General features: G+C 41.7%; 2 protein-coding genes across 5 annotated transcripts in view; one reads left to right on the top strand and one right to left on the bottom strand.

Moving 5' to 3' along the window:
• Positions 1-13528, bottom strand: part of dock1 (dedicator of cytokinesis 1) — a 178517-nt gene that overhangs the window by 82802 nt on the left and 82187 nt on the right. The gene's annotated exons all lie outside the window — the stretch shown is intronic.
• The window catches only part of insyn2a (inhibitory synaptic factor 2A), a 34374-nt gene that overhangs the window by 13834 nt on the left and 7012 nt on the right, over positions 1-13528 (top strand). For 2 of the 3 annotated variants that reach the window (XR_002043123.2, XM_019278758.2), the window contains exons 3-4: positions 1303-1359; positions 4113-4184. Coding sequence is in view for 2 of the 3 variants with exons in the window: in XM_019278758.2 (XP_019134303.1) it covers positions 1303-1359; positions 4113-4184 (129 nt within the window). In the remaining variant the exon portion in view is untranslated. The remainder of the gene's footprint in view (positions 1-1302; positions 1360-4112; positions 4185-13528) is intronic. The other variant, XM_019278759.2, reaches the window with a different exon arrangement.

The following is a 13528-nucleotide window of genomic DNA, read 5'->3' on the forward strand; positions in this document are numbered from 1 at the left end:
AACAGACATGTGTTGCAGCATGGGGAGCCATCTTCACTCTGGTGCCAAACACATCTGGCTTATCAGATGTGTCTAAAGTGGCAGGTGGGAGAGGAGAGGAGGGGCTTAATTTGTAAATGAAAATGATTGACTACGGTTTAATGGTGCCATCTGGTCACAAACATAAAGAAACAATCTATGCATTACATAGGCCTTTGTAGTTCACTCAACAGTATAAGCCTCTTGTAAACCTCTACTCTACCATATGAACACAGTCGTTTTTTTCCCCGTACATATTTTCAATTTCCAAAGTTGGACTTTTTGCGAGCCAAGCAAAAATTCTAATGCTGCTTCAGTCACACTACATTAGCTTCATACTCCTGTTACATAAATGTCACTGACACAACAAATAGGAGTGCCCACAGGCTATAGGTGAACTGTGAGTGCAATTACATCTGATATATAACTGCTTATGCTATATGACATTCATTTTTCATCTAAGGAAATATAATGCTGCATGCATCGATCACTACGCACGTGTTCATGACATGCTGCTTAGACATGAATTGAAACGCGATGGTTAATGTGCTGAGACTCACACACACACACATCAAAATGCAAAAAATAAATGGAGGCATTTTTAAAAAAAAGCTTTGGTACTCGTGAAAGAAATGAGTGTAATCTTCCATTTATCTCTCCTAAAACAAACTCGAGGGACAAAATTCAAATTAGCCAGGATCAAAAACTTTGCCCAGATCTGAGTTTCTTCAGGAGAAAGAAAACAAGTATGTGAAATGAAAAAAAAGGGAGAAAGAAAAAGGAAAATAGAGTTACAGAGTAGGAGGAACAACATGTCCCTGAAGTCATTTTTACCAATTTCAATTTATAAGTTTTTCCAATGATATCCTAGAGAAGAAGAGAAACCATGAAACCTCAGTCAAAGTTATTACGGTGAAGAAAGCAATCAGAGGCAGACTTTAGACCGGATCATTGCAATTGAGAGCAAACCATCATATCTGAATTCATCCAGAAATTGAACCAGAATCCAAAACTAAACTAATTTAAACTGCCGGATCAGATTTAGATTCAGGCTCTGTGATTGGGTGTATTAAATCATTCATAGTTGACTTTTGACTTTTGTACCTTGTACCTTTGAGGATTTGCAAAAAAGAAAACTGTTATTTTCTAACATAATTACTCATATTTATGTTTTCTGCTATTCCAAAACTGGAACTTACCTAAATTCAGGTCACTTTACATTGTTAACACATGAACAAGACGGATCCAAAACACTCAAAATAAAATTTTCCCCCTTTGTTACAGAACAATAACAGAGAGAGTTCAAGAGGAAACAGCTAGAAAGCAAGCGTATGAACGAAGGTAGGAGTGAAAGCAACGAGGACGGGCGAGTCCACATCACAACCTTCAAGATTATATAAGCACCTCACCTTATGTCCCCACACAGCATGCATGCAAGCACACACCCACCTATACCCCCCTCAAGCACAGCCAGAATGTCCAGGACATTCAACACAGTATGAAGGGTGTGTATGTATTCCTAGAGTACATCACTGGTTGCATCCAACGATACAAAGCTTGGGAATAAATTTGCTGCATCATCAGCGAATGTTGGCAGGCCAGACCGAATTAATCACACTCATGGGGAGTTGTTGTCTATTAACACCGTGTGTATGTCCATGTTTTTATGCCTTTGGACTCCCACCCACTCTGTGACCTTTTGGGAGAGCTCACATAGTAGCACAAAGGGAGTATGGTGTATAAATATATTGTTAATGGCACTTTTGGCTTCACTCTCCCCAGGGAGACCTGCCGAAATGAGCTCAGCTCTCTTATTTTCTCTCATCAACTCAGTGGGAGAGAGGGGCGGGGAGGGATGAGAGATACAGGCAGAAAGAAAACTAGACAGCATGAGGGTGAGAAGAAAAGAGAGAGAGAGAGAGAGAGAGAGAATAAGGGTGGGTTGCTCAAAGGACACGATCCAGTTGGCCATGCACCCCATTGGCTGCTTATTGATCGGTTCACCTGGGCGGAAAGTGAAGACGGCCTTGAACTTCCCCACTGTGCTGCACTGTCACGCCCTCTCCAATGGCAAGCCCCTTAATTACAATTAATCCAAGCTGCAAACTTCAAGTTCCACATATCACTGCACTCGTCCTCTTCCCCGGCTCTCCCCATTACCTCATTCTGCGACAGCCTTAAATAACAATGTTGATATCAACACCCCTAATATACCTGTCAGAGCATATAGCGCAGAGAGGAGTAGATAAGGAGGGCAAATTTATGATAGCGGTTTAATTTTTATCGGGGCCACACCTTATGGGCAGTGTGACAAGAGTCCCTGAGAGGGATTTGAAAAACGTTTCTGCTACCGCAAAGATGAGAGATGGGAAATAAATGTGAAAGTCAGCACATTAACCTCAATGAGGAGAAGAATCCAGTGGCTTTTGCGGCGACGTTCATTTGAGAAACCCTGACTTATGACGGCGATTGTTTGTTAAAGAGTCATGTGAATTACAAAAAACAAACCATTCTCTTACTTACCTGTACTGTTATCTAGCCACCATTATTTATGCCTTCCAAAACAATGGAGGTAAATGGAATTTCATATAATTGTAGACAAGCCTCATTGTAAACAGTGTTTTTCGGTATTCACTGAGGTCTGCAGATTAGAGCAATGATGACACGCTGCTGTTCCTTCTTTTAAAAAGCTAGTTTTGAGTCTTGCAAACAAAATTCTATTGACCTCCATTATAATGACGAGAAGGCAGAAATCTTAAAACGTTGCTATTAGCTATTACTATACGTGTGACTCCATATAACTACTTGATTGTGAAGGAGATCGGTTGATGAAGGACAATGGCTAGGTAAATAACAGCTCAAAAAAAAAAAAAAATTGTGATGGGTTTACAGGAGTACTTTCTGTTGATTCAGCAATGCAGGTCGCAACCATAAAAAACAGTAAGCGGAGAATTTCCCTCTTGTCCATGTCATTGTTGAGTGCATGGTGCATCCATTGTTACGTGTCATTAATTACAAGGGGATAATTACAAGGAGAAACCCTTGCTGTCAATCAATATGCACATTTCCACATGCTAATGCAATAAGAACGCTATTGAGCCTTTGAGGCATGTAACCAAATTCCATTCAGGGCCATCACCTTGTGTTTAGCTGCCCCCTGAGAAGTAGGGATCTATAACAGGAACTTGGTTGATGACAATATTTTATCTCAGTGACAACCGATAATAGAACAATACAAGGACGCACAGGATATGATATAATAGGATATTGATGGGTTTGAATGCGAATTTGGTGAATCAATATCACAATGAAATGAAGTTAGACTGACTGTATAAAGCCAAAGCCCTGCTGCCCTAAACAAAACTGTCAAATTGTATCTGTTTATGGGGTGTTGTTTAGCTCAGTCGGTGCCGCCGTGGCCCAGGGTTCGAATCCCGCTTATGACTCCTTCCCGCATGTCATTCCGTCTCTCTCTCTCCCCACATTTCCTGTCACTCTACAGCTGTCTCTATACAATAAAGCTCAAAAAAGGCCAACAAAAAGAAAAAAAATCTGTTTAGAGGACCCATTAACTACTAAACGATTCTCAGTTTTTTTCCCAGGTAGTAAACTGAATGCTTTACAACACTCTTCTGTACAAAATGGATTAATCAATGGTGGGATTTCTCTAGTGAGTAAAATGGCCTGATACTAGGAAAAGTAGGAAGAGAGAGAGGATGTCACAAAGAATATTTATTACTGCAGCCCAACGTATTTTTTTTATTATTTCATGAGAACATGAATGTAATGTAATTGTAAGGTAATGCATCAAACCTGACAAGTCCTTGATCAAAGCTGCCCGAAAACTCATCCTGTGTACTAGTTTGCCTTATCTGACCTCCAATCAGTCATCCACGGCTAATGGCCGACACTGTGCTCTTTGTGCCCTGGCTGCCGGACACAGGCCACTCAGGAGGGCAGCATGACACCTCATCACCCTCATTTACTTCGGCCCTGCTAACGAGGGACGACAAACAAGATGAGAAAGGAAGGTGTGAGGGAGCAGATTAACGAGTCCTGTAATTACTCATTCACGACTCTTATCTTCCTCGCAGACTCTCCTATCGAACCGGACAGGACACAGCCAACTGTGACACATGCCGGAACAGCGCATGCATTATTTACAGGTTAGTGGCCATTCCTCTTCAAAGACACAATGATCCAAATGTGCCCTGTCCTTTCTCCTTGAGGGAAAGTGAACAGGTGGAAAAAGGGATGGAAGAGAGGAGGGGAAGGGGGCAGAGGATGCAAGACTAATGTGGATGCTGTTAATGAGCACATGGGGATGTGTGACATTTACACACCACGCTCTCTGAATCTATACATCTTCGGCAGCCTCTCCATTGTCTCTTCACACCGCTTCATTCACTGAAGAGGTGTGTAGCAGATGCAGAGCTGGCTGGATACAAAGACAAAAGGGCACAAAATTTAAAGGAGAGTGGGTACATACTGCTGAATGAGCGAGCTCAAGGCGCAAGAGGTGAAATTAATTACCATCAAAACATCATGAAATATAATCACTGTGTGCTGCTGCCAAGCCAACTGGACCTCTACATACTTTTCAAATTCAGCTTAATTTATTTGACAACCAGTACAGACGTGAGTCCAAAGTTATAACTCTACCAGAGTGCACTGTTATTTCTTTTAAAAGGAGCGTGTGTAAGTAAGTGTAAATACTTTACTGCCTAGATTTCTTATTTTCTGTGTCAGTGTGTTTATGTTTGTGAAATGATTTATCGATTAGTCTTTTGGCAGAAAATTAACTGGCATCAATTTGGACAATTATTTCAAGTGACGAAATGTCTGGTTCCATCTTCTGTGAGGGGTATTTGCTGTGAACTGAATCCTTGTCAGTTTCTGACTGGTGACTGTGATACTTGAGCACAGCGGTGCTTTGAGCTGAACATCAGCATCCTTACTTGCTTTTGTACCAGCCTGTTTGATGGATGTGTCATTATTTTTTAAAAAAGACTCCAGACTCTGACTTTGATGATCCCTTGAAAAGTCGAGGGAATTTCACAGAAATACGGTCAATAGTTGTCAACCCTGAACAATAAATGTGAACCTCATGGAAGCGCTAGAAGACAAGTCAGGTGTTGGGATGAATCCTTTATGGGTGTGCAAAATTTCATGGCAATCCATGAAATAGGTGAAACGTTTCATTCTGAACCAAAGTGGTGACCCACTGACTTTGCCATCCCTAGAGCCACCTTGCCAGTGGTGCTACAATCAGTCCTAAAGTGAAACTGTATGGAGTCAGCTCAAAGATCACAGTTGTTGGTCCTGACCTACCGACAGAGCCTTGCAGGTCCTGACACCTCCATCAGGCTTGAGCTTTCCTCTTGAAACACAATGAGACTGACAGTCTGCAGGCCCCATAGGGGCTCTTTTTTGACTCACAGTTAGAATTGCATGACACAACCTGCATGTGCATATGTGTAAGTGCTGTTTTTCTGTTTGGTGCTGAGGAAAAAAGTATGATTCCAGTGGTCAAAGAGAGAAAAAAGGACATTTAAAGAGTAGCAGGGTGAAAGGCGAGCAATAAAACTGTTTTTAGTGGACATTGCTCCTCCACTCAGTCGGCATTTTGCCTTTGATGAGCCATTTAAATCATTTTCTATCCACTGCTCTCAAAAACGGATAGGCCACTGGCCAAACTTCAATCGGCACCTAAAAATGAAGGAGCGGGGCACGGCTCCGTTCGCTCTGACGTTTGAGCCGAGGAAGGTGCATCTTTGTCGTAAAAAGTGGAGTGTGTTTAAATTGTGCTAGCTCCCCAGGACTGCCGCAGGGTGGACAACAAGAACAGTCACTTTTACAACAATCCAATGACAGCAAGATGGAGAGAGGTGAGCTGAGTTATGGCACATGATGCGAAGGACACTGGAAGAGCACAACATGGCACGGGGGAATTAAGAGGCAATGGGTTGAGTACTGGATTAAAGGATGGATGAAATGGGACAGCATGCTGAGACGGGAGCCGGCCTGGTATTATAAATTAGTCAGCACCATGTTTAATGGTAACGCTGTGTGATTTGGCCTGGGGTAGGAGAAGGTCCCACTCTTTCTGGTTTACCTATTCCTGCTCTGCCTGCCTGAGTAGAGACCAAGCGTGTTTGCCCTGCTGTGCCAGACTCTGTGTTCGCTAACCATCCTTCTGAATCTGTGAGCACACAGCGCTGCGTGATAACACGTCTAAATTTTTAAAAAATATGAGCAATTCCATTATAAGGTTCTTTTTGTCAAGCTATTCTTGGCAGCTCAGAGTGTACCTATATTAATCAGAGGTGTGTTGGGAAAGGTGTTTCATTTAAATATCGCCATGACCTGAATTCCCAGTGAAGGATTAAAAAATGCAAAATGCAGGCTGCAATAAAAACTATGATTAAGTGTACCCATTTGAATATAAGTCAATTATACACGTCCGTGAGTTGCCCAACGTGTCTGTTATATCTAGATTTTTCTTACTTGTACTTGAAATTCTCAGAGACAAACTGAACATTAATAAAAAGGTGCCGCAGACAAAGCCAGGTCAGATTTGTTCCTCGACTAGGCCAGTGCTAATCATGCACACATAATGACAACAGTGTTCAAACAGCAGCTATATTAACATCAGAACTGCACATTTGGCTCCTTAGATCTACCGCAATCAATGGAAACCCTCATCAGCGGAGGAAGTGAAGAAAAACAGGAACTCAATACAGAATAGAAAGCTCATTTTTTGACGAAACCTAACCGGCACCTGGCAGGGTTTCAACTTGACAAAAGGGAAGACATTTCAAAGTGAGATGTTTGAAATCTGTTAAATTGATCTGAGTTCTCCTTTAAGAGACTCGCTTGGCATGGTGAATTGTGTTGATTGGACACAGAATCAAATATAGCAGTTGTATTCACACAGGCAGGAGGATTAAATGGCAATCTAATTACTTAGATCTCCATGAAAACAACCTCTCTGGAGGTGGAGAAACACAAGATAAGATGCAGAGCCATGAAGGAGCGCACACTGTACGTGGGAAGAATAGCTGTCTATAATCTCTATTCGAATTTTTTTCGATGAGTGTATTTGTGTCTGCGTCAGGGCCCAAACCTTAACTCCCGGGTTTATGGTGAAGCTGGTCTCATGACCGGAGTGGACATATGGGTCCATGAATCATTTTAATGCAGCCCAGTAAGGAGCCAGCCAGGCACTCTTCAGCATAATCAATTTGTACAAGAGTATATGGCATCATCTCAGAGCCCATCCTTAGCATAACAACAGTGCCAGATCAATACGATTCTGTAGTCTATATGCGTGGACTTCAAACAGAATACAGAAGCCGCTGTAGTATCTCGTCCTTGTCTGGTCCCACTTTCCTCATTCTGAAAGATCTTGAGCTCAGTCTGTCTTTGTTTTTATCTTCCTTCAAACTTTCTCGCTCTATCTCACGGTTACTCCGGAATGCGCTATCTCCTCTCAACAGCTAAGGCGCGCGTGTTCAAATGAACTTGGGGATTTGATGCTTAATGTAATGCGCATGACATTGAAACAGGATAGGAGAGAAAAGGGATGAAAAGATTATTGCAGTTCATTCCGTCTTGCCAGGTGATGTAATATCTGTTACTGAGAAAGGTGGGGGAGAGGGGAGGGATGACAAAAATGAAAGAAGTCAGAGGGTACACGCATGGGAGACAAACACAGAGAGAGAGAGGCTCCGGAAAGGAAGAAAACGAGAGAGAGAGAGATGGGATGGTGCAGAAAAGCTGGGAATTTGAAATGCATTCCACTTGTTTCAAAGTCCACAGCCATTAAGTCGTGATGCGCCTTGACGCAGAAACCCTGTAATCTCATTTTCCTCGCACTGCATTTATATGGGCTAATGTGCTGATCAGAAAGGGAGATAGGTTTAAGTGATTGTGATTAAGGATGTCGATTGAGGAGGTCCCCACTACCGCGATTCATTGTCCACAATGGACTACAGTTATTTCCAATCTGTTTAGCTTTGTCAATAGCTTGCATGTCTCGCTAATAATTCAGAAACGAGGACCCGCAGCTGATCATTGAACTATCAGATGAGGAAACACTCTTTGAATAACAATGTGCAGTGCAAACAGATAAAAAAAAAGAAAAGAAAAGAAGGAATGGTTATTTAAAAAGGGAGGGGGAAAAAAACTACAATCTATTGTGCGAGGCTATGAAAATCAATTAAGTGCTGCTAAAGGCTGCAGAGCTGATTACATTATAACATATGGAAATTATTGAGCCGCAAGGCTGTCCTACCGCACGACTCTGCTGGGGAAAGATATCTCTTTTTGTGCTAGCATAATGATGTTTCTCAACATGGTGGCAAGCTGGTTACCATAGCTACAAGACGGATCCTCTGCGGGACAGACAGTGTGAGGGGACAGTGAGGACAGTCAGGGAAGAGCACATTCACACCTGCGGTAGATAAGGGAACAAAAAGGGAGGCAGGGTGAGAATGTGAAACAGGGAGACAGAGAGAGGATGGGGGAGACGATGAGAGATAAAGACACACAGATGTCTGAAGCGGGGTAGAGGGCAGCCAAGAGGTGTGTATGTCGATGAAAAGCTGACGTGAGAGGTTCGTGTTTTTTTTTCTTGTATATACACTTTTTTGGTGAGCCAGAGCACGATAGGAAAAAGACCGGGGGTGAGTGAGAGACAAAAGGCAAAGAAAGAGTCAGAACAAGTGGTAGAGATAGGTTAAAGACTGACAAGGTCCAAAGTGCCTTCTTCAATTTGTTCTGATCCAAAGATGCACTCGGGGGAGTGGCAGCCAGGGGACAGGAAAATGCCAACAATGCTTCACTTTTTTCGCTTTCAGCAAGAAATCAAAATGTGGAGCGACGCAGCGGGGCCCGTGACAGTTTCATAAGGAGATGCTGATAACTGGGCCGGGTAGAGACTAATAAATCTTTCATTAAAAGGCCTTTTGAGTATGTTTCAAAGATGAGATTTTTATCTTTTCACTCTGCTTTTTTTTTTTACCTCCAAATGAAATTATGCAGATTTTTTTTTCTTTTTCCTTCTCTGCGACGTTCAAGTTTTCTTGTTGTGCTTTTTCTAAGCCACAGGCCACTGTACCTCTACTTTGTGTGATTCGTCTGGCAGATTGAAAGCTATGTTTTTTTTTGATAAGAGCAGCACATTTAATTAAAGAGTAGATTCAGCTGCACAGAAATAACTTAGGCTAAGATGAAAATAAACAGCTACCAGGACCATTGTGCATCACGAATCCACAGGTTGATCAAATAAGTATGATGAGGATCTCTGAGAGTGTGTTTAAGGATTTAGTCTGACTACAATACAGCTATGGAGCTTTATTAAGCCTAAAAATACTGTGACAGAGCAGTGATACAGGCAGTATGTGAACGTGAAAGGGCACTCAATGATTGCAGCTGAATTTTTTCACATTTATCACATACATGGTATCAAGCAGAATAAGTGGTGTAAACAGTGTATGTCCCACGTTTAATAAAGGCCATACTTCATACAGACATTGAGATGTATAAATAGAGTTTCTTCATATGAGCTCAGGTGTCAGTGTGAACTTTTGTCTTTTGAAAGTCGTGCAGTTTATGTTTGACTGGGCAGCGTAGCATGGAATCTGACAGAGAGGGAGGGATTGACAAGCAGCAAAGGTTAAAGCACAGATTGAAACTTGCAATGTTCACGATGTTGTTTCGAAGCATTAATTCGACGCTGCACTCGCAGGTTAATCCTCGGCCGCTGCCCTTTTACTCAGGATCTGTATCTACAGCTCAGATTTAGGACATTACCGTGACAGAATTGGATCAGACTTATCTTAAATAGAGTGAACCCGTAAGAAAAATGGATGAACAGTATTGGTTGTTTCCTGAAAACATAACGCGTGTCTTTTCCTGACAAGAAGCCTCATGAAGGTGCGTCACCTTTCACTAACAGAGATAACAGCTACGCTGAATTGGTTTCAATCACACAGGTCGACAGTTGCCATGTGGGTCATTTCAGACAACTGACTACAGATCTGTTTTGTCATTTAGATGTGATTTGTTTGCATACATAGATTTAATTATCAGCTCATTAACAGTACTCATTATAATGTTTATATTACAGAATGAACACGGTGAATTTGTGCAGTCGTTTCTTTCTTTCTTATTTGGACATATCATATAATACTTTCGAGTATCTGTGGGAGTTCCCTCTTAGATTAAGAGGGATACAAGAGTCTACCAATATCTACTGCAAGGAAGATAAGTAAGACGGACAAGTAATCCTCCAGTAATTCTTAAGTAACAGTGTAGTAAGCTCACAGAGGCACCAACCAAAAGGCAAAAAATGCGAGACAAGTACTATGAACTGAAATGCACTGATAATGCATAGTATACACCCAGAGCATAATTTTAAAATACCTCTAATGCTTGTATCAATAAAAATAATTGTATTTTTTAATCAGGTTAAATAGCTGTGCAGTGCAATAACCCGAAGACGTGGAATGCACGGCAACAACGGTCTCAGCAGCATTAAAAGCTTACACTGGAGAGCAGGGAAAATCCTATCACCGTTACAGTTTATAAGTGTGTGCGCATTTGTACGTGTGAGAAATACATCCCACAAAAATTGACACGGCATTAAGCTCCTGTACAAAATGGTAGAGAGATGCGTCTCTTGCTGTGCCTTTGCACAGGATTAATTGAAGGTTTCTTAAAAGATGAAACAGGCACACTGGAATACCGCTTCAGCAACGACACCGCCGCACACTCATTACACTCTGACAAACACATATCCATTGATCACAGAGTCCTTTGATGCCGTGTTTTCAACAGTTATTTGAGCTGCGAGATCCTGTTAATTTTGCACCACGACTTCAGAAGACATTATTACACGTCGTTCATTGACAGTCGCGATTAATTATACAACATTAGTTTAAAGCATGTTTTTAACGGAGAAGCTGAAGGTTTTGGAGTCGATTCATCTGTGATGCATTTGTCACGAAATCTTGGAAGCCATCCTAAATCACGATTCGAGAGTTGTGAAAAAGCAATATGGTCTCTTTTTCCTGGCACCTGATATACAGGTAAGCCCTGCTGCCGTATGCCAGAAGGACTTTGAATAGTTCCATCTAAGAGTGCTGCAGCAGCCTAGGTGAAACGGTTTTCAAAGCATGAATTACTGTACCCATTTCTGTGTCTTCAAAGCAAGGGTTTCATTTTGGAGACATTACTGAGCTGAACGAGGAACCTCAGGACAAATCTGTTTGCCTGGGCATCAAAAAAAAAAAGTAATTTTGAGCAAAACAAAACAGACAATTCCTGCACGAGGCTTAATATTTGGTTCAAGGCCTGCAAGGTTTTTCTAAAGTTTAGCAAGCCTAACAGGAAAGCAAATGATTTATTGTTGCCTATTACTTGTGCTGCATTTCGAGTTCATACATATTTACAAATCTTAGTTCACAAATGAATCACAGTTTGGAACAATGAAGTCACCTACACTGTCAAGTTACTTATTTATAGGTCCATTTTCAGTGACCTATCCTGCACGATAAGCACTGCACGGAGCATCAGTCCAACAGGAAACCAAACCAAACAAGGAAACGTGTTTGTTTAAGCTGAAAAAGAAAACTGGTTTATTTATGCGACTGATTCCATATGCAGACAAATGTGCATATGGAAACAGGTCACACAAAGTGAAGTGGATTTATACCAGTGTAATTAACAGCCTGTGATTTATTGCTAATAGCTGCAGTGTTCTTGGCCCCATGTAAAGGCCTGAGTCAAACAAATGCAAAGTGCTGAGTGTCTGGTTCAGCACTCAACATTCACTTGAGTCACTGTCAGACACCCACATTTTACGTCTGTTATGTTCCAATAAATGCCAACAGCATCAACATACATCATAAAAACTGCCAGATTTTATTGTGACACCTTATGTCAAAGTGTCACCTTCATATCCTCATGTGTGGCGCCATATACTGCAAAATACCTACAGCTCACATGGATTCATTAGAAACATCCGGTGCTTCTTTTGAAGACAAACTAATCACTCAAAAAAGATGTCTTAGTGTCGCAGCCGGATATCATTACCAATGGCTTGTAGTTCAGTTTACTGCCTACCTCACCTTGACAAGACAAAATCTTTCACTGTGGTGAACGGTAGCGTCTAGCCAGACAAACTGCAGTATTCATGAAGCGGATCCTGATGCCATTATGTAAGTCTGTCTGTCAGAGTCCCCACCAGCCCGACACCAGGCTAGTGGCTGGAAGAAGCTTTAAGCAGATTAAAGTCGCCCTACACTTAACACAGCTGAGGCTGTAATCGGAGGTTCACTTAACAGAGCCTAGCAGTCAGATGTGTGCGGGCGTGGGATTACAGTGATGGCTGGTCCAGATAAATCCTCTAGCACCCTCCAGGGAAACAGAGTACACGGAAAAGGAACAGACACTGTGCTTGTAAGAGAGTGTGTGTACATGAATGCCACAAATTCAATCATTCTGAATCCCCCTTTACCTTTTGCTGTTGTTGTATTAATGTGCATGGATCAAAGCAACATGCTATGAACTCAAATCCTAAAAGGCTCACATCAATACTCAGGCTCTGATCTTGGTTTTGGCGAAGCAAATGATCTTCGGATCAACACCCCCTCCATTGACCCGGCACTCGTTGCTGGGAAAAATACTAATGGGCTTCCCTCTCGCTTTATGAATCATGGTTTCAAGACTGTATGACAAAAAAAAAAAAAAAAGCAGCAGCAGAAGCAGCCGAAGTGGGCAGCCGGATGCAATAAAAGCAGTCTAAAGCGGGAGATTTTACTGGGAATAAGGATGAAGTAAGCAAGAAATGTAGGTCGCTTTAACCAGGCTGAGCAGTGCTGTGACAGATGCCTGTGCAGGGGTCAAGTGAGAACAGACCACGACGTAGACACTTAATATGGTTAGAGGGAAGTGTGGCAGTCAAAACATGTCAAGACCAAAAGAAGCGTGAAGGGGGAAGGAAACCTGAGTGTTTTCAGTGTCAATGAAGGACACTGTAAAAGTGTCAAATAAAAGCCATGGTCGAAGCCTGTTCAATGAAGTAAAGCCTAGCTCAAAATAAAATCAAATTAAATAACTGGCACCACTTATTGTAATTCACATGTCCACAGCCATTAATTCAATCAGTATAATAATATGATCTATTCTATTTCTGTGAATATAAAAAAATAAAATACTGCTGTTACTCACTGAGTCTGCTCATGTTTCACAATAAAAGTCCTCCTGGAAATGGCAGATGATTATCATTGCTTGGTGGGCTTTAATGTGACGTGTGATGATAGTGTTTGGGTTGCATTAACAGCAAAAGCAAGCAGCAAATGAGCACAGAAAGCAAGAGGAAAGTCAGATAACAAGGAGGCTTTTTACTAAAATACAATAAATTGTACTATAGATTATGTGGTTTATTGTGATAGCAACTACATGAGTTGGTGTTAATAGCTGTGTGTAGCCATTATCTGCTGTT

This window comes from Larimichthys crocea, chromosome XVI (genome assembly GCF_000972845.2).
Source record: "Larimichthys crocea isolate SSNF chromosome XVI, L_crocea_2.0, whole genome shotgun sequence".
Lineage (NCBI taxonomy): Eukaryota > Metazoa > Chordata > Actinopteri > Sciaenidae > Larimichthys > Larimichthys crocea.